The following is a 23,277-nucleotide window of genomic DNA, read 5'->3' on the forward strand; positions in this document are numbered from 1 at the left end:
ACTGATCAGACACTACTAAGAAGGAGTCTCTAGGAAACCCAAAGACTATAAGAAAGACAAAAAGAAGAATAATGGAGGAAGGGGTGTCTGGGTGGCTCAGTGGGTTAAGCCTCTGCCTTCAGCTCAGGTCATGATCTCAGGGTCCTAGGATCAAGCCCTCTGCTCAGCAATGAGCCTGCTTCCCCCTTCCCCTCTGCCTGCCTCTCTGCCTACTTGTTATCTCTCTCTCTCTCTCTTTCTCTCTTAAATAAATAAAATCTTAAAAAAAAAAAAAAAAGAAAAGAAAATCATGGAGAAAATTCTAGCCTATGAATTCTATACATACAGCAAGCAAACCTCACAGTAATGGCCTTTTTACCTCAGTTTCTTTTCCCTGAGGCATCATGTCTGTCTTTCAACAAAATCACAAGGCATGCTAAAAGGCAAAAACATAGTCTGAAGAGACAAGGTGAGCAACAGAGTCAGACTCAGGACAAAGAGTTGGAGTTCTCAGAATGGGGACAGAAGAGAACTCTGACTGATATCTGAAGGCTTTCGTGGAAAAGTAGCCAACATGCAAGAACACAACACATAATGTAAGCAGAAAGAAGCAACTCTAAGAATCAAAAGGAAATGTCAGAAAGCCAAACAGATCTGAAAAAGGTCTTTGATGAGCTTATCACCAGATTGGACAGTCATACGAGCTTGAAGATAAGTCAACATAAACTTGACAAAGAGAAAAAAAGAATAAAAATAATGGAACATAATATCCAAAAACTATGGGACAACTATTAAAGGTGTAATATACACATAATGGGAATACCAGAGGCAAAAAAAAAAAAAAAAAAAGAGGGAGAGAAAGGAACAGAAGAAATAATCTCAAGCTCTAATGGCTGAGAATTTTCCAAATTTAGATAGACCCAAACCACCAAACCAACAGACCCATCTCGAATACTTACCAGAAATTAAGGACAAGATAATTACCTATGGACAATTACCAAAAAAGACTCCAGAGAGAAAAAAAAAAAAGACAAAACACTACCTATATCTGAATAGAACAAAAACTTCTCTTCAGAAACCATGCATGGAAGAAGAGAATAGACTGAAACACTTAAGTGCTGAAGAAATGAATCCACCAACCACCAAGTCTATATTCAGCAAAACTATCCCTGACTCTCTCATACTAAGAAAAATTGAGGGAAACTACTGCCAATGCACTTGCCGTGAGAAAAAATATTAAAAGTTCTTCAGGGGGCAACTCAGTCAGTTAAGCGTCCTATTCTTGGTTCGGACTCAGGTAATGATCTTGTGGTCGTGAGGTCAAGCCCAGCATCATGCTGAGTGTAGAGCCTGCTTAAGAGTCTCTCTCTCCCTCTGTCCCTTCCTCCCTCCCACTCACACAGGTATGTGGGCATGCTCTAGCTTAAAAAAAAAAAGCCTTCTCAGAGGCAAATGGTAAATATCAGATAAAAGTCTAAAACTCAGAACTTCTTAAAGGAAGAGAATTAGAAAAGGAATAAAAGTTATATAAAGTTATTATTAGCTAGTCACATAGATAACAGTTTGTTTATAATTATAGCAAACAATGTATTGGTTGATTTTTGCTTATGGATATGTAAAATGAATGACAGCAAGGTACTAAGTGACAAGAGGTAGGAATGAGGATACTGTTCACTAATTCAGAAAGATATATGCACTTCTATGTTTACTGCAGCATTATTAAAAACAGTCAAGATTGGGGCACCTGGGTGGCTCAGTGGGTTAAAGCCTCTGCCTTTGGCTCAGGTCATGATCCGAGGGTCCTGGGATCAAACCCTGAATCGGGCTCTCTGAACAGCAGGGAGCCTGCTTCCTCCTCTCTCTCTGCCTGCATCTCTGCCTACTTGTGATCTCTTGTCTGCTAAATAAATAAATAAATAAAATCTTTAAAAAAAAAAAAAATAGTCAAGATATGGAAGCAGTCTGTCCATCAATGGATGCATGGATAAGGAAGACACGGTGTACATATATATATATACACACCCACAGCCACAAATTATTACACAGCCATAAAAAAGGATGATGTTATAGCATTTGAGATAATACGAATGAACCTAAAGTGTATTATGCTCAGTGAAATAAGTCAGACTGCGAAAGACAAGTTTTATATGATTCCACTCATAAGTGGAATCTAAAAAATAATAAACCAATGAACAAACAAATAAAAAAAGATAAACAGACCTATAAATACAGAGAACAAACTGATGGTTGCAGGAGGGTAAGCCAGGCGGGGAACAGAAAGGTTGGACAAAATGGGTGAAGTGACCATACAGGCTTCCAGTTATGGAATGAATGACTCCTGGGAATAAAAGGCACATTGACTATAAGGAATATAGTCAATGACACTCTAACAGTGATGTATCAGGACAGATAGCATCTACCCTGTGGTGAACAAAGCATCATGTATAACTCTATCAAATCACTACACTATATACTTCAAACACTGTATGTCAATGACACTCAAATCAATCATTCATTTATTCATTAAATAACATTCATTAAATGGTGCCTGTACGATGAAGCAGTATACTTGAAACTAGATTTAAATTAGCTGTAAAGTACATTGCAGACTCTTGGGAAACCACTAAAAAATTAAAAAGAAATAAAACTGATATGCTAAAGAGAAGTTTAAAAAAAAGGGGTCTAATTCTCTACAAAAAAAAAAGAAAATACAGAAAAAGACAAAAAAAAAAAAAAAAGAACCATGGTAATAAATAGAAAAGCTGTAAATAAGATCAAAATTAAGCCAGGTATATTGATAATCACTTTATTTTATTTTTTTTAAGATTTTATTTATTATTTGACAGACAGAGATCACAAGTGGGCAGAGAGGCAGGCAGAGAGAGAGGGGAAAGCAGACTCCCCGCTGAGCCACCCAGGCGCCCCTAAATATATGTGAAGATTAACAGCATACTTCTAAATAATACATGGGTCAAAGAAGAAATCTCAAGAGAAATTTAAAATATTCTGAACAAGTGAAAATGAACTACTACTTAGTAAAATGTGTGGGATCCATGAAAAGCAGTGCTTATTAGGAAGCAGACGGCATCCATGAATACATCAGGAAAGAATGAACATGTAAAATGAGTAATCTAAGCTTCCATTTTAGAAAACCACAAAAATAAGAACAAATTAAATCCAAAGCAAATAAAAGAAAAGAGATAACAGATACTAGAGCAGGAACCAAGAAACTGAAAACAGGGAATCAATAGAGAAAATCAAGTTGGTTCTTTGAGCAATCAATAAAATTGATAAACTTGCAGTCAAGTTAGCCAGGAAAAGGGGGGAAAAAAGAAGACCAAAGCACAAATTACTAATATCAGAGACAAAAGGAAGGTCATCACTACCGATCCAGTCAATGTTAAAAAGAATAATTAAGGATTATGAAGAATTCTATATCCACAATCTGCAGATGCACTGGAATCCCAATTAAATCACAGCAAGTTTATTCTGTAGATGTCAACAGGTTACAGTTTATATGGAAAGGCAAAAGACTCAGAATAGCCAATAAAATACTGAACAAGAAAAACAAACTGAGAAAATTGACACTCACCAAGTTCAAAATTTGCCATTAGTCACTATAATAAAGATGGTGTGGTACTGGTCAAAGAACAAACTGACCAACGGAGCAGATGAGTGCACTGAAACAACCCCCACTAACACAGTCAACTGATCTTTCACAAAGGAGCGAAGGTCATTCAGTAGAAAAAAGGCATTTTTTTCAACAAGTGGTGCTTGAAGAACCAGACAGCCACATGCAAAAAAAAAAAAACAAACAAAAACAATCTAGACACAGAACTTATACCTTTCACAAAAATGAACTCAAATCTCACAGACCTAAATGTAAAATGCAAAACCTTAAGACTTCTAGAATACAGCACAGGAGAAAATCAAGGTGGCCCTGGATTTCGATGTGACTTTTTAGATACAGCACTAAACATACTACCCAAAAACAAAAAGATAGTGAAACTTCACTAAAATTTAGAACTTCTCCTTTGGGAAAGATAATGGTAAAAAAATGAAAAGAAAAACCACAGACCAGGACAAAATTTTTGCAAAACAAGTATCTCACTGATATAGGACTCCTGTCTAATATACACAAAAAACTTTTAAACAATAAGAAAACCCAATTTTAAAAAGGGCCAAAGAACTTAACCTCATCAAAGAAGATATACAAATGGCAAATAAGCAGGTGAAAATATGGTCTACATCATATGCCATTAAGGAATCAGAAATTAAAACCATGATACCACTAAACACAAACCTATTAGAATGGTTAAAATCCAGAACGCTGATGCCACCAAATGCTGTCGAGGAGGAACAGAAAGAACTCTCCTACATCACTTGAGGGAAAACAAAATGGTAGAGCCACTTTGGGAGATACTGTGTCCTTTTCTTAAATGCCAGAACTATATTCTTACCATGAGATCAAACAACTATGTTCCTTGGTATTTATTCAAGCAAGTTAAAAACTACAACCACACGAAAATCTGTTCGGGGATGTTTACAGCAGCTTTGTTCATAACTGCCCCAACTTGGAAGCTACTCTGAGATGCCCTGCAGCGGCAAAATGGGTGCGTTAACAATGGGGCATTATTCAAAAATACAAAGAACTTTGAAAAACAAATGAATAAAAAAACAAAAAGCAGATCAAACCTGTAAATACAGAAAACAAACTGATGGTTGCCAGAAGGAAGGAAGAAAGTAGCAGACACCGGCTTTCAGGTATGGAACAAGTCATGGGAATAAAAGGTAGAGCACAGGGGCACCTGGGTGGCTCAGATGGTTAAGCATCTGCCTTCAGCTCTGGTCATGATCTCCAGGTCCTGGTATCGAGCCCCACCATCAGGATCCCTGCTCAGTGGAGAGTCTGCCTCTCCCCTCCACTTGTGCATACATGCGTGCTCTCTCCCTCAAAGGAATAAATAAAATCTTAACAAAAAAAAAAAAGGTACAGCACAAGGGCGTCCCTGGGTGGTTCAGTCAGTTAAGTGTACGACTCTCAATTTGGCTCAGGTCATGATCTAGGGTTGGGATATCAAGTCCCACATTGAGGTCTGCACTGGTGGTAGAGCCTGCTTAAGATTCACTCTCCCTCTGCCCCTCCCCCCATCCACTCCCTCTCTCTCAAAAAAGAGAGAGGAGGGCCATCTGGGTGGCTCAGTCGGTTGGGCATCTGCCTTCAGTTCGGGTCATGCCCTCCCCACCCCCGACCATGACCTTGATCCTGGGATCAAGCCCCGCACTGGGCTCCTGTTCAGTGGAGAGTTTCTCCCTCTCCCTTTGCCTGCCACTGTGCCTACTTGAGCTCTCTGCATCTCTGTCAAATAAATCAATAAAATCTTAAAAAAAAAAAGGGGGGGGGCGCCTGGGTGGCTCAGTGGATTAAGCCGCTGCCTTCGGCTCAGGTCATGATCTCAGGGTCCTGGGATCGAGTCCCGCATCGGGCTCTCTGCTCAGCAGGGAGTCTGCTTCCTCCCTCTCTCTCTGCCTGCCTCTCTGTCTACTTGTGATCTCTGTCAAATAAATAAATAAATAAAATCTTTAAAAAAAAAAAAGGGAGAGGAAGGAAGGGAGGGAGCGAGGTCAAAGAACATTAAAGGGGAGGGAGAGAGAAAAAAGCTACAGCATAGGGAATATAGTAGGTGATACTGTAATAGTGGTGTAGTCTGGTGACAGATGATAGCCACATTCGTGGTGAGCCCAGAGTAAAGAATATAGAAGTTGCATCACAATGTTGTACACCTGAAGCCACTCTAACACTGTGTGTCAACTATACTCCAAAAAAAAAAAAAAAAAACTAAAACAAAAAGATATGAGCCGTCAAGACAAGAAAAGACACAGAAGAACCTTAAATGCACATCACAAAGTGGAAGATGACTTTCTATGAAGATTGCACACTATAGGATTTCAACTGCATGGCATTCTGGAAAAAACAAAACTAGAGACATAAAATTTCAGTGGTTGCCTGGGGTTTGCAGGGAGGTGATGAGGGACAGAGAGAACAATAAGTGGAGGGCAGGGGCTATTTAGGGCAGTAAAGCCGTCCTGTATGACGTTACACATAACGTGACACACGTTAAAACCCACGGAATGTCAATGCGGAGGAAACCACGGACTACAGTTAATAATTTCTGGACACTGGTCCATCCATTTTAATAGATCACCACACTTATGTGAGATGTTAATGACAGGGGAAACTGCTTTAAAAAATAAAGTCCGATAAAAACAAAAATGCGAGGGGAGAGTATAACACAAAACAACGCTTTTCAGTGAGGGTCTTAGTACAGACAATTGTGTGTGACAGACCAAATCAGAACTCCGAGCCATTCTGGTTCTCTTGTCATTTGTGTCCTTAAGAATCAGGATTCTCAGAATGGGAGACAGGCAACAGACATGTAACGTGGAAGAAGGAAAAGCCCTGTTGTCCTTTATCTGACTGGGAACTCTTTAGGTATTTTATCTTTAAAAACAAGGTATTCTTAGCCCTGTCCATTTAAAAAGTCCTGAAAAACAAGAACGGCCCAGCAGTAAGGAGTGCCCCCCTGGAGCCCGGATTGGGGCTAAGATACTTCCCACTAAGACAGACAAACAGAAACAGATTTTTAGAGGACTGGCTGACTCTATGTCTGGGGATGGAATCTAGACCCATCAAGAACAGCCTGGTACTGCAGACGGCAAGGATGCTGTCAGAGACCGTCTTTCAAATGGAAAGACCACATCAAATGGACGGGAGAACCCACTAGAAGGGGCTCCCATAGGCCAAAAATGAACAAGAGGAGTCTGAACAGTGAGGGCACAACTATGGTGTGCAAGGAGGCAAACTCAGTGGTTTACGCACAACTGCTGGCACCTGTTTCCACACTCAGAGCTTCTTTAATCAGTCAGGTGTGGCCTAAGTATTAAGAAGTTCAGAAGTTCTGTAGGTGGGTCAACTTGCTGCCCAGTTGGCAAGCTAGTGGTACAGAAGGTACTGACCAACCACAAGGTACATCTCAGAGACGGGCCTGAGGTATGAACAAACCTTCTGGAAGAGGCAACATACACAACAAGCACCTGACCTGCCAGCACGGGCCGTGAGAGCTCATCGTGCATTCACAACATTCACCCTCTGCCTGTTGCAGAAGTTTCCAGAGCCTCGGCCATTTGGATGATTCTTGCCCTCCGTTTTTACACGTTTGTGAGAGCACGTTCCAGACCCAACAACTCCATTCCTGGGCCCATAACCTATAGGAATAACTATGTTTGTTCACCCAAAGACCTGGGTTCGGAGGTTCAAAGCCCTCACGTGGAATGACCCCCAGGTCCAGCAACAGCAGAGGGAAGGAATGATCTGGATGTGAAGCCAACTTTACAGCAAGAATGAACCTCACGTGATGCTAAGCTAGAGAATGGACACTCAAGGGTGTGTGCAAATAACCCGCTTTTATTTAATGATGTACAAAAAAGAGGCAAAACTATGCTTTCCAGAGTCAGGACAGTGTTCATCCTTGCGGGGGATAATGAAGGGGAGGGGCAAGGCTTCCCAGGCTGCTGATCATGTGGTTTCTTGGTTTAAAAATGTGTCACACTGTGTTGCGTGACACAGGCACTGATCCAAATGAATGCTTCCATAAAGTGTTTCTGAAGTCAATTTTTTTTAAGATTTTACTTATTTATTCAACAGAGAGAGATCACAAGAAGGCAGAGAAGCAGGCAGAGAGAGGGGGGGGGAAGCAGGCTCCCCACTGTGCAGAGAGCCTGATGTGGGGCTCAATCCCAGGACCTTGAGATCATGACCTGAGCTTAACCCACTGAGCCACCCAGGTACCCCAAAGTGGATTTTTTTTAAGTATGTGTAAGTGTTTGAGGAAGAAGGTTCCTGTTTTCTTGGCCCAATCAACATGAGCATGGGCAGGTCAGCATCCCCGAAAGCATTCCTACGTCAATACAGAATTACCAGCTCACAGGCAGCAGGTACCATGGCTTCTAGAACAAGACTGGACCGTCAGTAGTCACTTGGTATACACTTGCTAAATTAGCAGTTTCACCTTTGTGTGTACACGTGCCTGTCAAAATGGTGGTGACATGAGGCCACACAGCATAACCTAAGAACACAGTTTCTCAGGTCTTAACTGCCTGGGTTCAAACCCTGGGTCCATTTCTTCACTGCTGTGTGACTGGAAGCAAGTTAACTTTAGTTCCGCTATAAACCAGACGATGAGGATGACGAAGACAATCATAACAAAACTGTGGTTTTAAAAGAATCCATAAAAGGGGCAGCTGGGTGGCTCGGTTAAGCATGTGACTCTGGCTCAGGTCACATTCCCAGAGTCCTGGGATCAGGCCTGGTGCTGGGATCCACGTTCAGCAGGAAGTCGACTTGAGATTCTCTCCCTTTCCTGAGGCCCTTACCCTGTGTGCACATCTTGCTCGCACTCTCTCACAAAAACAAATAAATCTTTAAAAAAAAAATCCATAAGGAGAGCTTAGTACAATAACCTGGCACATGATATGCAATGTGTCTATGTGTATCTGTGTATTAATATACTATGTATATACAGCATATTTTAATTATATTATCAATTATTTTTAAAGCTTCTAGGAAAGAATGCACAATTGGAAGGATACAGATATATAATAGGTTAAATAGGTATCTTCCAAAAAAAAAAAAAAAAAAAAAAATAGGTATCTTCCTCATAACCTGAGGGCTTAAATACTTACAGCTCTGAAAAAAAATCACTTTCTGAGCATTTGCAAAACAATCATCTCGTTTCCTGTGCCTGCAGAGCATGTTACCAGTCTCTGGTCTGAGACGCCAAGATGCCTTCCCTGTCACCCGGTATGATGTGTGCCTTTCATCGGACTCAAGTTTAGCTGTAAAACTGTAAACTATTCTCAGTCCAGAGAAATAATTAACAGATATGAAGAGAAATACAGCAAATGAAAAGGTTCTTCATGAAGTACAGGTTGATGACTAAAGTTAACACTTCATGCAATTCAGGTTTATTCCAAGAACCACTATTTTCCCAACAGAATCTGTGGAGCACCATACTTCACAGTGTTTTAAGCTAAAGTTCTAGCTGAGGATAGAAAAAACAAATTCCTACACAGTATAAAAAGATCTCACATCTTTTCATTAAATTCAGTTAAAATAATGTTTTTTTCAGAAAACCATAAGGAAAGGGGGACGGTCACACTGACAGATAAAGGAGTAAGTTGCTTCCAGTGTTTTCTTCAACCATTAAAGTTCTGCAGTAGCCTGATAAACCTATGTTTCCAAGCTGGCAGGGCTGGCCGGGGGATGCGTTTTATTTGCCTAGTGCAGTGTTTTTAAAGAATTCTCAAACTGAAGGCCTTGAGGTCAGGCCTGTGGCCCCAGTCTGCTCCCCTAATCACCAGTCTTTCACATCCGAGCCAGCCCCTGTCCCACTTCAGGGGAGCAAACAACATGGCACAGTGTATGGAACAGAAGTGTCCGCCACAGTTCAGTGTGAACTCCCCACTCCACCGTTACCCATGTGATGCTGGGGCTCTAGAGAGCTTTCTGCTCCCCACCCTGTAAACCAGGGACAACACGCATGCGCCCCGAAGGGTGATGTTATAAATGCCTAAGCAGGACTCACCAAGCCCCCAAGCACTCACACAGAGATCATCCAGAACCCCTCATATAGATGCTATGAACTGACCCATGGCCCCCTAATCTCTGTAGGCTGAACCCCAAAACCCAGTGTCTTGGAATGAGACCCAATGTGGAGACAAGACTTGTAATGAGATAATACGGTTAAAATGAGGCCATTAGAACGGGCTGTAATCCAAGCGACGGGTGTCCTTCTGTGAAGAGGGACGTGGACAGGCAGAGAGAGACCATGGCCATGGGTCCACAGGGGAAAGACCACGTGAGGACACCATGAGAGCCGAGGGGAGGGGCCTTGGGAGAAGGCAGCCCTGCCAACGCTGTGGTTCTGGGCCTCCCACGCTCCAGCACTGGGCAATAAAGGCCAGTTCTTTAAGGACCACCACCTGCCACCCTCCCGACTGCGGTGTTTTGCATGGAAGCCCCCAGCAGACTAATGAAGTAAAGAATGTTACACCTTCCCATGTCTTCCTGGCTTACCAACACCTCAAATCCAAAATACCAGTTCAGAGATCACGTTTGCAAGCCTCCCACTCTGGAGACCTCTGCCCGAGGCGGGCCGGGCAGATTCTATTTCTCCCTCCTGTTTCCTGGGGCAAACCCACTGCCGGTCAGCGCTCTCCATCCAGAAGCCCCTGGGCCTCCAGCAGGCCTCAGACAGTAAGGCCCTTATGAAACCTGCCAGCACTAAAGATACGGCTGATACGGCTGGTCGCATAGAACCTAACAGAGACCAGATTTCTTTGGCCATGAGCTTCATGCACATAGTGCCGTAAATGGGACGAGCTCCACCCAAAGGAGGGGGCATGAGAAAGGAAGCAAGTGCCCAGGTCCCAGCGGAGACCACAGGAAAGTTCCCAAAGAAGCTCAGAGCAAAACAGAGGCTCAACACTGACCCCTGCCGGCCAGGTGCTTGCTCTCCCCTGACTGCGGGCCACATCTTTATGCTCTTTTGCTCTAAAAAAAAACAAGAAATAGGGGGGCCTGGGTGGCTCAGTGGATTAAAGCCTCTGCCTTTGGCTCAGGTCATGATCCCCAGGTCCTGGGATTGAGCCCCGCATCGGGGCTCTCTGCTCAGCAGGGAGCCTGCTTCCTCCTCTCTCTCGTGATCTCTGTCAAATAAATAAATAAATAAATAATAAAAAATAAAAAATAAACCTGCACAAACTTGCTATTCAAGGAAGTGAAGGCGATGCAAAGAAATCATCTCTAGTTTTTGCTTGGGAATGGTGGATCTCATATACCGAGATCAAATTTCTTTGAAGCGGGTTAATGTAAATTTATGGAAAGAGGAGGCAGGATGTAACTATTATCCATACCAGCTCTAGCATGGATTGTCACAATGAAGGGCTGGTGGTAAAAGCAAAGCAGGGGAGTGTTTCTGAAGACAAAAATCTAACTACTTCAGACTCATTAAACAGCTTACAGTTTTCTTAACGTAGCAAGTATTAACTTATCAATGGACAATGTCAAGATTCAGTATGTAGGAAACTCCCAGAGAGACTTGGCTTGGATAGCACCTATCCTGAAAAAAAAAAAGATAATAAATTCAAAAAACAGCTATTGGTGTATATATGGTATTTCACTTACTAGTGAAATATATACTTACTAGGGAAATACCATATAGTTGAAATACTATACTAGTTGAAAAAATGGCTAACATTTTTTTAAGGCCTGTCGTTCTCAAAAGCCACAAGGGCATCACAACGGAAATCCTGTGAAATGCCCTCTGCTGCCTCCCCAGCCACCACCCACGTTGTCCAGGGCTCAGAATTTGCCATGTAAGGCCACGCTTTTCCTGCTGGCCCTGTCACATGAGACATGTGCATCTAACCTCCTGGGAATTCTCAAGTAGGTGAGAACTGAGGCACTGGGTACCCAGATATAATCAGAGAGACAAGGCCACTGGAAAAAGCACCATTTTTGGGAATTCTAAAGATTTTTAAAATACCCGTAATAGTGCATATTAAGACTAATATGTGTCATGTTGCTGAATGAAAGTTCGTCATATACTAAAACCTAATGCCCAACTGTGATGGGATTAGGAGATGGGGCCTTGGGAGGTAACTAGGTCCTAAGGGGAACGCTTCGGAATAGGATTACTGTCCTTCTAAAAGACACCTGAGGGAAACCCAGGTGGCTCAGTCCTTAAACGTCTGCCTTCAGCTGAAGTCATGATCCCAGGGTTCTGGGACAGTGGGATAAGCGCCACATTGGCTCCCTACCTAGTGGGACGCCTGCTTCTCCCACTCCTACTGCCCCTGCTTGTGTTCCCTCTCTCACTGTGTCTCTCTGTCAAATAATAAATAAAATCTTAACAAACAAAAAAAACCTGGGAGAGGTCCCTTACCCTTTTCACCCTGTGAGGACGCAGAGGACACAGTGGACACAGTGCTCTATGAGCCAGGAAGTGAATCCCCACTGAATACTAAACCTGCCTGTGCCCTGATCTTGAACTTCTAGCCTCCAGAACTGTAAAAAATAAACTTCTGTTGCTTGGAAGCCACCCAGTCTGTGGTCCTGTTACCGGAGCCCCAGGGGACGGAGACAGGTCAGAGGCCATCTCAGCTACCTGACAGAGGACGACGCACAGCAAGCAATTCTCTGAGGGAGCTAATTTTATTAGTCCGGTTTTATAGATGAGAAACATGAGAAGTTACGTGACTTGCCCAAGGTTACACAGCGAGAAAGAAAAAACAGCTGCTGACCCAAAAAAAAGGCCATGGCTGAAATGTCAAGTGACTGAAAAATAGCGAAAACTCGTTATTAGTTCAGTCACACCAAAGGGGTCACAATCGTTCGTAGTTTATTTCCTATCTGGGGGAGACCTTTTCAGTGTTTACACTGTCCTGAAGTCAAAACTAGAACTCGGAGCAGTTGGTATCCTGTTCCTGCTGGTTGTAAGGGGCTCTCCCTCTGGAGAGCTGGGGAGAGAGGGATCTGCAAAGGGGAGCCTGCGGCTACGTACCCTCTCTGCTACACTTTCTAGCACAGCTCTTACCTGAAAGCAGTCAGTCCTCCTTTGGAGAACTTTCGAGAAGCACAGAGGTAAACAGGTGTGCACCACAGGCCCGGAAGAGCTAGTTATTACACCATGCTGACAGACAGTGGGTCAAAACTAGCACCAGGGGAGCTTCTCAGAGGAGGTGACCCAAGACTGGAGCCATGCGGATGGGCAGGTCGTTCCTTTCTTCAACCAGCGCTAACTGACAAGGGATGGAGGACGCTGTCTGGGAAGAAAAGGGAAAAGGGCCTCCCCAGCCAAGATACCACAGGTGAAAAACCATAAGGGTGGCCATATCCAAGCAACTTAGAAAAATAAAAAAGGAAACGTCTTACTAAAGATGACAGCTAACAGGACGTGGTCTTCCCAGCTCCTTCACCTTTCCTCAGAGACAGCCCGCACGGACAGAAACTCCTAACACCCGACCACTTCCAGGTTTAATGGCGCTTTTGAAACAACCCTTCCAGAACACCCGTGATTACGGCTGTTGATTACTTTATGCGGTCCTTTAGCAAGAACACGCCTCCGCCTCGAAGGCAGGTTATTTTTCTTTTCTGTAATTTATCTGAAAGATATTTTAGTCTCACCTGAAAAAAAGGAAAAAAAAAAAAAAACACACACAACCACAACCTGATAAAGGTTTGACAATCCAATGGGCAATAAACTTGAAGAGATTAAAAAAAAAAAGTCACAGAAGACTTAAATAAAAGAAATGAAAAAAGTCTCCCTGGCTGCTAATGGGATTCTCTGCGGCCCGGGAAGCAGATTACAGGAGCCTTCAAAGGCAGCTTCATCACGCGGGTGAGGACAGAGGTAGACGGCAGAGCTCCTCCGTCGATAAAGAGAACAAAATTGCCACCATTACTCTTGGAAGTGCTAAGGAGAAGGCGGGTGCGGATTTCATGCCGTGTTGTTGGGGGAATAGGAAGGAAAACCAAATCAGGGGGTAATTTCAAAGAAAACAGCAATCTAAATCTTTAAGAATCCTAGGCAAAAGCACCCAACGCTCCAGGATGGATTAAGCCACCAGAGAAAACATCAACATAGGACACAAAGACCAGACCCGGTCCCATTCGCCATGCTCTCCTAGGTCCTGTCCACCGACGATATGGGAACCAGTTCCACCCGAGGCTTCCGGGGCTGGATGGTCCCGTCAGAGCTAACATTCAGCAGTGCCCACTCAGTACCAGGCTCAGTGCTAAGCACTAGACAGCATCAGTCGCCCTTAGCGCTGATCCAGTCTTAACATGTGGGAACTTAACAGTTCCATGTGCCAAAGAGGACTCAAGGCTCAGAAAGGTTAAGCCACTTCTCTGAAGTTACACAGCACTACTCAGAAGATGGAGAGTCTGAGTCCGGCCTATGCAACTCCAAGGCCCCACAGGTAAGCACTGCCTCCTGGGGGAGGGGGGAGGTGGCAGAGTCTGACCACATCCAGAATCTGGCTCAACGGAAAACTCTAGAATCTGTCTGGTATCTGTCTCCAGCCTATGAAGTCTTCCCCATCAGAAAGCTTTCAGTACCTGAGCTCCTGGAAACATTTTTTCAAAGCCATTTACTGTCTCCGAGGAAGTAAAGTGCTGCATTTCTACAACACAATTCTCCCAAGCAGAAAGACGGACAGTTCACATGCTTAGCCTGAGAACAAAACTCCCATTCTTATTTTCAAAACTTAAATCTTGTCTTTTGAGAAACTCAACAAAGTAAGGATATCGAAGGAAGGGCTTAAGACACAATAACCATCCTCTGTCCTCGCGAATGAATTGTCCCGTGTGTAATCTTCATGCTAAGACACAAAACCTTGCCATACAGTTAAAACTTTACTAGTAAAGAAACAAGGGAAGTCTTATGCCACAGTTTATGCAATCATGTCAAATACTTTTATAAGATATTAAAATAGATTCAGGAAGCATTATGTGCACCACCAATAAATGAGTCCCAGCTTAGGAATCGGCTTCTGAAGGCATCCTGGAACCTTCCAGGCTCCAGGAGTCCAGAGGTCAGGGAGGCAAGGCAGAAAGCAGCCACTCTTGGGGTCTACACACAACTGAGGCTGGAGGAGGTCGAATCTCCATATTCACTTCCACCGAACTCCCCAAGAGTCAGCCTTGTTCTTCCTCACGCTACTTCTCTGGGAGAACAGAAGAAAGATCTTGCTTTTCACCACCTAATACAACACCGGAAACATCTTTTTCAGGAAGCAAGTGGCTATCTTTTCTTCTTTGGTACAAGGCAAGGCTTCAAACAGATAACGTAAGTGAACCAAAATAGCTGGGCCGCCCTCCCCACTTACAAATATCACATACAGAATTCTCTTCACGGCCGAAGGCTATGAAGTTCCTCTGCAGGGCTGAGCAGGAGAGCCATGAGGCCAAAGGTACAGCGGAGCCGGGCCCCCTAATTGCACTCTCCAGCCTTGGTTACAGCAGGGCATCCAAGGCTCACCATAACCTAGGCAGAGCCGGGAAGGGGCAACACAAGCACACATCCAGATCAGCAATGGCCAGTTTGGTCCCAGACATGGTGGCTCTGTTGCAGCCCACAAGAAGCCATCACCACTTGATAGAGGCCAACTCAGCTCAAGAGGCTGAGATATTCACGGGCACAAAAGCTAAAGCTCAGTGGCAGGAATCATCCAGAGGGTTACCGAATGCAGACTGCCTAGGACTTCTAATCCCCTGTCCTTTAGCAGAGATGCATGGAGAGCCCATACCCCAACCTGTCCTGGGCATAAACCGTGGGTTCACAGTAAATGTGACTCTGCTCTCTCCATGCCTAACGAGCAAAGCATCATCTTTTAGAGTCTCCCAGACGTCTCCCCTCCTTCTCTAATGTCACGTCCTGGTCTGGATCTCCTTAAACGTCAGGCCTAATCCATCAGGCTCTCCTTCATCCATCCAACATTTCGGAGCACTTACCGCGTTCCAGACACTAGAAAGAAGGCAAATATGAGGGATGCACAGTAATATTCCCCCCATACTCCAATGTGCATGAGAGACATCTAGATCAAGAACACATCACAATCATCGCAATCCCATGTAACAAGAGCCATGAAGACAAATCCAACTTCACAGCGGAGAGAATGACTGTCAGTTGACACTAACAGAGAAGGCTTCACACCACAGCGTCTGGGCTGACTTCTGACAGGTAAGTGAGAGGATCTTGGGGGGGGGGGGGGGAAGCAAACGATACTGTCATGGCACGAGGACCTAAAACAGTATGTCCTGGTTCAAGGTTCAAGGCAGTCCGTTCAGTATGGCGGGGACCACAAAGGCATGGAAGGGATAAGGTAGGTTTTGGTCAGATTCCGAAAGGCTCTGCATGTCACACCAAAGAACTTGGGGCGCTACTGCTGGTAATGACCAACCAGATGGGCTTAAGGGAGAAGGTCCAAACTGAAGCCACATTCAGCCTGAAGAAGTGTTTTATTTCTCCTATGAAGTATGTTTCAATAATTGGAATTAGTTGCCAATGTCTAAACCGTGGGAAATTTCTTATCAAAATCTGGATTCCTGGCTTCTTAACAACAATAACTATGGCAACACAAGGCCAACCCCAGGTGGTAACAATTGTTTGGACGTGAGAAGCAGGAGTAGCAGCTGTCCCTCTTCTGACAGGATACCTATTGTGAAGTTCATGACCATCCTCACCTGGCCCCAAAAAACATCTAAGCTGCAATTTCTGCTTTAAAGGAGAGAGTTACACGGTAAGACACGTTGCAGAAAAGTAACACTAGAAATCAATGCAGTGAATAAACCACGGGGTTTATAATATAATAAACCACCAGGTAAGAGGCCAAGTTAGGGAGACATCACAGTAGCACAGTAAACGACTTAACTGAGGGGTAAAAGAGACAGAAAAGGGTAAGGAGTCAAGAAAGGCTTAACATACTCCAGGCATTAAGAAGTTATCACAGAACTTTTGTGTGGCAATTGTTCAAGGGTCGAAGACTGTATTAGGAGAAAGGAAGCATGATTCAAAAGTGATTTTCAGTTTCAAATAAAGTGGGTTTTCAGTAAACTATGTGGGGAAACCACCCAAATGCCAACAACTTGCACAGACAACAGTGAGGTCCAGTAACAACTGTCTGTGTGATTCAGACCCTGGACATTCAGGTTCGTCTTCCAGTGGAGAAGGAACATACCCGAACTGCAAACTTTCTGAGCTAAGCTTGCTCTCGCTCGCGCTCTCTCTCTCTCTAGACCGGCGATGCTTACAAGCCGGGCGTGGGATGTAAATCATTATAACCTCCCATAGCACAGCCGGCAGCTACTTGGAAAACGTATAAACCCTCCAGGTGCTGCAAGGGAAAGGCCCAGCCCCAGAACTTACACAAGCCGTTGACATCCAGCATGTTGGAGATGCCCCGGTCACTCATGTCCACTTCCGGCTGGTTCTTCTCCCGGCTCTCCTCCACCAACTTTTTCAAAGACTTGGACATGTTCTGTACCAAACGACAACAACAAAGCACGTGGGCGACGGCCAGGGGTGTGCAGGGATAGAAAGGGGAGACGCCCCGCGCTGGCAGTGTCCAGTTTTCCCCCAGCCTTGGAGGGTGGGCATCGGCGGGCTGCGTCCGGAGGCAGGGAAAGGGGGAGGGACGGCGGGGCGGGGCGGGGCGGGGGAGTGGGTGGCGCCCGACACCACAACCGGGGCGCGCAGAGAGGCGAACCCAAGTGCGGTGCCACACACACTCACCGCGGAGGGAAGCGCTGGCTTCCGCGGGGCACACCTCAGTAGCAGGAGGTGCACTCGGTCAGCGCAAAACGCGGACCGGAACGAGGAACACGCCCTATCCCGGAGCTCGGCGCAGGCGCACACCCTGCGGCTCTCGGCTCCACGCCCTGCCGGCGCCTGACCCTTCCCAAATTAGGAGAACAGTTAGCCAGACGTGGCTCTAGGGTGAGGCTCCGCCCACAAAGTACTGTGTACCCGCGGCCGACTAATCAGGTCCGGCATGTGCCTTCGAGACTCCGCCCCCCCCCCCGACGTTTGGGCCTCTCCCTGAAATGCGCTCGCGTTTGCCATTGGGTGAGGACTGGGCTTGGCGCAAGCGCACTACTGCTCGCGCAGGCTCAGTTCATGGGCCGAAGCGCGGAGAGTTGTGGGCGGAAGCGGGAAAGTTTGGGACGGGGCAGCGGCGTGAGAGGGTTGGAACTGAACTTGGGAGCTGGGAAAGGGAGACGTTACCTCTGTGTGCTACTTCTTTAATTGTGGTTCGGTGTTCAGAAGTCGCTATCCTGAGTCCGGTCCGTACAGTCGTGCCTCTCGCTGCATCATGAGCTTCTCGAATACGAGAACTGCATAGTCTGTATTCCCGGCACCCAGCTGGGAGTCGTGGACCTCTGTGTCCCAAGAAGGGGAATACCCACAGATAAAAGGCTTCTCTTTTCTCATATCACTGCACTCAAAATTATGCCATATTTTAGTTTGCTTTCTGTTGAGTGGTTAATTTTTTGTACAATTCTCCTTGTTTTTTTCTTCCACTAGACTTTCTTTATCCTTCTGTACCTTCTTTACCTTATCTCTAAGAACATACGGCTTTTCATCTATGTTGCTTTAAATTCAATGAATTCCTCTTTTTAAAAGATTTTATTGATTTATTTGAGAGAGAGCGTGCACAAGCATGGGGGAGAGGCAAAGGGAGAAGCCGACTCCCCACTGAGTAGGGAGCCAACCTGGAGGCTGGATACCAGGACCCTGAGATCCTGACCGGAGCTGAAGGCATCTGCTTAGCCCACCGAGTTCCCCAGGCGCCCCATCAATGAATTCTTCTTGAAGACTTTAAGAACCTACTAATTTTCTGCTCTTACACTAATTATTTCTGCTCTTCCAGCTGAGAGGTGATGTGTGGTTTCTTTCACTTGGTTCCTTCGTTTAAACTGACCTTTCTGGTATACATCTTGTTGCACTATCGCTCAAGTAAACCTCTCTAAAACTGGGTACAGGAGGCACAAATTTTGAGTAGCTGTATATTTAATAATGTCCTTATTTTGCCCACACCTTTAGAATTTGCCTAGCATGGAATTTTAGGTTCGATATCAGTTTCTTTTCCATCTCAAAGGCAGAGTTCCACTGACCTGTACTTCCAATGTTGATGCCCAGAAATGTGTCATCTCCTCAGGTCTTTGCAGAGAACTGTTGTTTTCCCTTGTGAAGCATTTGTCATCTTTTAATTATTTACCATGTTCTGAAATATCACCATAATATCTCCAGTTGGGGGGTCTTTTTAAATTTAATCCGTTTAGCACCCATTTGGCCCTTTTTCAGCGGAAGATTCATTTCTCACTTCCTCTCTGGAAATTGTTTCTGGTATTTCTTTGAAATTTCTTTACTGCCATTTTCTCTGATTTAGCATGTTCAGGAAATCTGTTAGGCAGATGGCAGCCTCCTTGGACAATTTCTTATAGTTATCATTTTCCCCCTCACGTATTTATACTCTGAATGTTTCAGGAGATATATCGATGTTATCTTCCAAAACTTCTTTAAATTTTAATAGCATTAATAGCATCAGTTTTCCTTGGGCTATTGGTTAAATTTCTATGGAGATGAGATCCCAGTTTTATGCCTGCTTGGAGTTGCTAGGCTACTTTTGCCATTCACCAATTGCAAGCACCAACTAATACAGTTCTTGGATTTTGGGTCTCATCTCCTCATACTGCACCTGCCAGCCCCAGATCCAGATAATGCCTGGAAAGTCCATTCCCAGTTCTGCTGCATATCTTACTTGAAATTGTGCTGGGCTGCAATTTCTCTCCTCCCCCAACCCCCACTCCTGTTTCATTTGTCAGCATGCTTTTATTCACTTCCTGTTTTCCAGAAATTTATTTTCATTTATCATTCTCCTCTTGATCACTTCACTGTTGCCAGTACAATTATTAATAAAATGTGTCCTTAAGTTCTGGACTTTTATAACATAGAAACATGGCCAACTTCCTGAGTATGTGACCTGTGCAGTAACACAAATTCCATGCTTAACAGGGCTGAGTGCTTGGCTTAATACTCTGCTGTCACCATCTTGAAATGTTTAATAAATTTGGAACAAGGGGCTGTGAATTTTCCTTTTGCTCTGGGCCCTGCAAATTATGCAGCCAGTCCTGCATGCAAAAGTTAATATTTATTAGAGCTTAAATCGCTTCCACAGCTTCACTGCCAAGAGCTCTGTGCTTATGTACAGTCTCTGCTGTAATGCTTCCCGTTAGCAGAAATGTACTATTCCCAGCCCCAGCCCACAGAGCGGGCCAATCAAAGAGTATGGAAGAGGCCTGGTCTACACAAGACATACCAGATTATGACAATTAAACTAAGTTAAGTAAATTTACATAAATTGCTTGTATCATTAATTTTAAAAATGCCTTCTTATTCCCCAAGCTGTATATAAATTTACAGTTAGTTACTGAAATGAAATTTGAAAAGCAAATTTTTCATCAAATATCCAATAGTCATCATTTTTCTTCCAATAATTTTCCTCTTTAAATTGATAGTCATGGGGTGATCTGTGGTAATACCAATAATAAAAAGTCTTTTTCCATTAACATTATTTTTGATCCTGTTGTTTTATCTCTAAGTTTTTACTAAACTGACAGCAATTATATTAAAACATTTTTCTAGTCTTATGGCAGGTGTCAGTCTTTTTAAATAATTTTGATAGGTCTATGAATATAGTTTACAATAATAAGTTGTCAAATTTGAAAAGTCATATTTCATAAGTTCATACCTCATCCTTCAGGCTGAATGGAAGGCACACTTTTGGGTGGTTGTCAAGGTTAGAATCAGAACTCTGTCACTAAGTTTTATATAAGTTTCCATACCTCGTGGGGGTGATGGTTCTTAGTATTCTATTTCAGTGAGTGATATATGAGAATGACACCTGACATATGGTAGATCTTATATAGATATTAGTTCTAATTTTTCTTAATACAATTAAATCATTAGAATTTCCTTGGTAAGTAGGCGGCAGATTTTTTAAAAATTCTGTCCATTAAATGGAGTTGAAATGAAATAGAAAATTGTAACAACTAGAACCTATATCCCCGGCATCTTCTAGGGCCAAACTGTTATTGGCCCCAACCATGCCCTAGGACATTCTTCAGAAGAATGTCTGGAGTACCTAATATTCCATGGGTTCAGAGAGAGCCTATGGTGGCCTCTGGATGAGCTATCCTAAGGGCATATCCCAAAGCCATTACTCTGGCCAGTAATGGCTATACTAACCCTTCAAGACTAAAAGGATGAGATTTGTTGTTCCTGCTACGGTCCAGTTGTTTAGGGAGACAGAATCAGAGAAGAGAGAGGTCAGGTAGATGGAAGCCTGGCTGTCCCCAGTCCTGGATTCCCAGACTATGAGCAGCTGGGGATAGGTACTCCCAAGGGAACTGAACCAAGTAGCAAGTATTAGCCCTTTGGTTGCCAGATCATGCAGAGGCTGGAGGAACAAGATGGCATTGGAGTTTGTCCCCACCCGAACTCTTCTCGAATCAGTGTCTAAAGTTCCCATGTTCACCTGGAGTGGGATGGGCTTAGAAGGTGACCATGAGACTTTCTCAGCTCAGAATGTGATCAGCGGTGAAAAGGAGTAACTTCCTTTACATTTGTGCTTCTTTGTATTCCTTCAGACCCATGTGGAATATCATTTTCCGTTAACTTTCAAGTAAGACTTCCCCTCACCCACCCCTCAACACATTCATTTTACATTATAGCTTTCTGGATTCCACTTATGGCCTGAAAGCAGCATTTTGGTGTATGTCAATACTGAATGACCAGGACATCTGTACCGATGTGAACTAGCTGATTGTTAGCTCTGCACAGAGGTGATCACTCAGAACAGAGTTCCTGATGATGCTGTTTGGGAGCAAGGACATTATCACTTAGCCATTAAATTGGAGAAGCTAGCTTAATATAAATTTCATCAGATAAGGAAATTGAGAATTTTGCCTCGGAAACCAGACACGATGGCCCTAGGAAATGGATTTTTTTTTTTAAAGGAGAAAGACATCAGTTGATATATGGCTGTCACGTCCACCACTTTATCCTTGGTGTGCTTACCACATGCCACATTGGAAATGTTCAATACACATATATAAATGAGTGAATTAAATTAAAGCAGAACCAGAGGAAATGAATTGGGTCTTATTAGTGAGAGATGACATGACCTTATATGTAAACTCTAAAGATTCCACTAAGAAAGAGAAAAAAAAAACTGTTAGAACTAATAAATGAATTCGGTAAAGTAGCAGGATACAAAATCAACATATAGAAATCAGCTGAATTTCTATTCACTAACCATGAACTATCTGAAAGAGAAATTAAAACCATTATAATTGTATCAAAAACAATAAAAATACCTAGGAATAAATCTAACCAACTGAAAACTGTAAGACACTGATAAAAAAGATTGAAGAAGACACAAACAGATGGAAAGACATCACAGGTTCTTGGATTGGAAGAATTAATATTGTGAAAATGGATATGCAATCTATAGATTCAAAGCAATCCCAATAAAAAGTCCAATGGCATTTTTCTTAAAAATACAAAAACAATCCCCAAATTAGTTTGAACCCAAAAAAGATTCTGCATAGCCAAAGAAATTTTGATAAAAAAGAGCAAAGCTGGGGGCATCACACTTCCTGAGTTGAAGTTATATTACAAAACCACTATAATCAAAACAGCATGGTATTGGCATAAAAATAGGCACATAGATCAGTTGAACAGAACAGATAGCCCAGATATAAACCCATGCATATGGGCAACTAATTTTTGACAAGCGTACCAAAAACACACAGTAAGGAAAGGACAGTCTCTTCAATGAATGGTACTAGGAAAACTGGATAGCCACATGCAAAATAATGAAATTAACCCCTATCCTATACTACTCAGAAACATTAACTCAAAGTGGATCAAAGATTTAAATGTAAGAACTGAAACTGTAAAAACACCAGAAGAAAATACAAGGGAAAAGGTCCCTAACATCAGCCTTAACAGTGATTTCTTGGATAAGTCACCAAAAGCACAGGCAACAAAAACTAAAATAAACAAGTAAGACCACATTACACTAAAGAACTTCTGCACAGCAAAGGAAAACACCCATACATTGAAAAGACAACCTTCAGAATGGGAAAAATTACTTTTTTTTCCTGTTTTAAGTTTTCCAATTCCAAAAATACACTATAATATTGATGGCTTTCTTAAATTGGTATATATACCTGGGTATTCTAATACGCCTTCTAGGAAAGTACATCTCTCTGACTGAAATTGACTCTTGTTGATACCATTATGCTAATAATACAATCTGAGATCAAATCTTCTTTTACTGTTTGACAGCTGCATACATTAATCTTGCCTTCAGAGAAAATTCCTATAATTTCATATGTTATTGTCAAATTGTCTCCATTTTCTGTACCTTTGTGATTCATTTTCAGGCAAAAGAGCAAAATATTGTATGTCCGCCTATGAAATTTCATCCTGAGTTTGTGTTCATTGCTCTGGCTTGTCAGGCCCCTGGGGGTTGGATGGGACTTGTCATCACATTCACCATTCTTTCCAAGAGGGAGTCAGCTACAAAGTTGATATATCTACCCATAACACAGAATTACAGAAAGCAGGAATTTTATTCTTTTAATACTTTATTTATTTATTTGAG

The 23,277-nt window shown here is 43.2% G+C and overlaps 1 protein-coding gene across 8 annotated transcripts in view; it reads right to left on the reverse strand.

The window, feature by feature from the left end:
• Positions 1–17,532, reverse strand: part of RSU1 (Ras suppressor protein 1) — a 185,467-nt gene extending 167,935 nt beyond the window's left edge. For 2 of the 8 annotated variants that reach the window (XM_082742018.1, XM_082742012.1), the window contains exons 1-2: positions 17,311–17,532; positions 16,971–17,082 (exon numbers count right to left, since the gene is read on the reverse strand). In XM_082742018.1, coding sequence (XP_082598144.1) covers positions 16,971–17,079 — 109 coding nt within the window. In that variant the 5' untranslated portion in view covers positions 17,080–17,082; positions 17,311–17,532. The remainder of the gene's footprint in view (positions 1–16,970; positions 17,083–17,310) is intronic. The other 6 variants (XM_082742016.1, XM_082742014.1, XM_082742013.1 and 3 more) reach the window with 5 other exon arrangements.
• Between the last annotated feature and the right edge of the window lie 5,745 nt (positions 17,533–23,277).

This window comes from Mustela nivalis (assembly GCF_964662115.1).
Source record: "Mustela nivalis genome assembly, chromosome: 7".
Lineage (NCBI taxonomy): Eukaryota > Metazoa > Chordata > Mammalia > Carnivora > Mustelidae > Mustela > Mustela nivalis.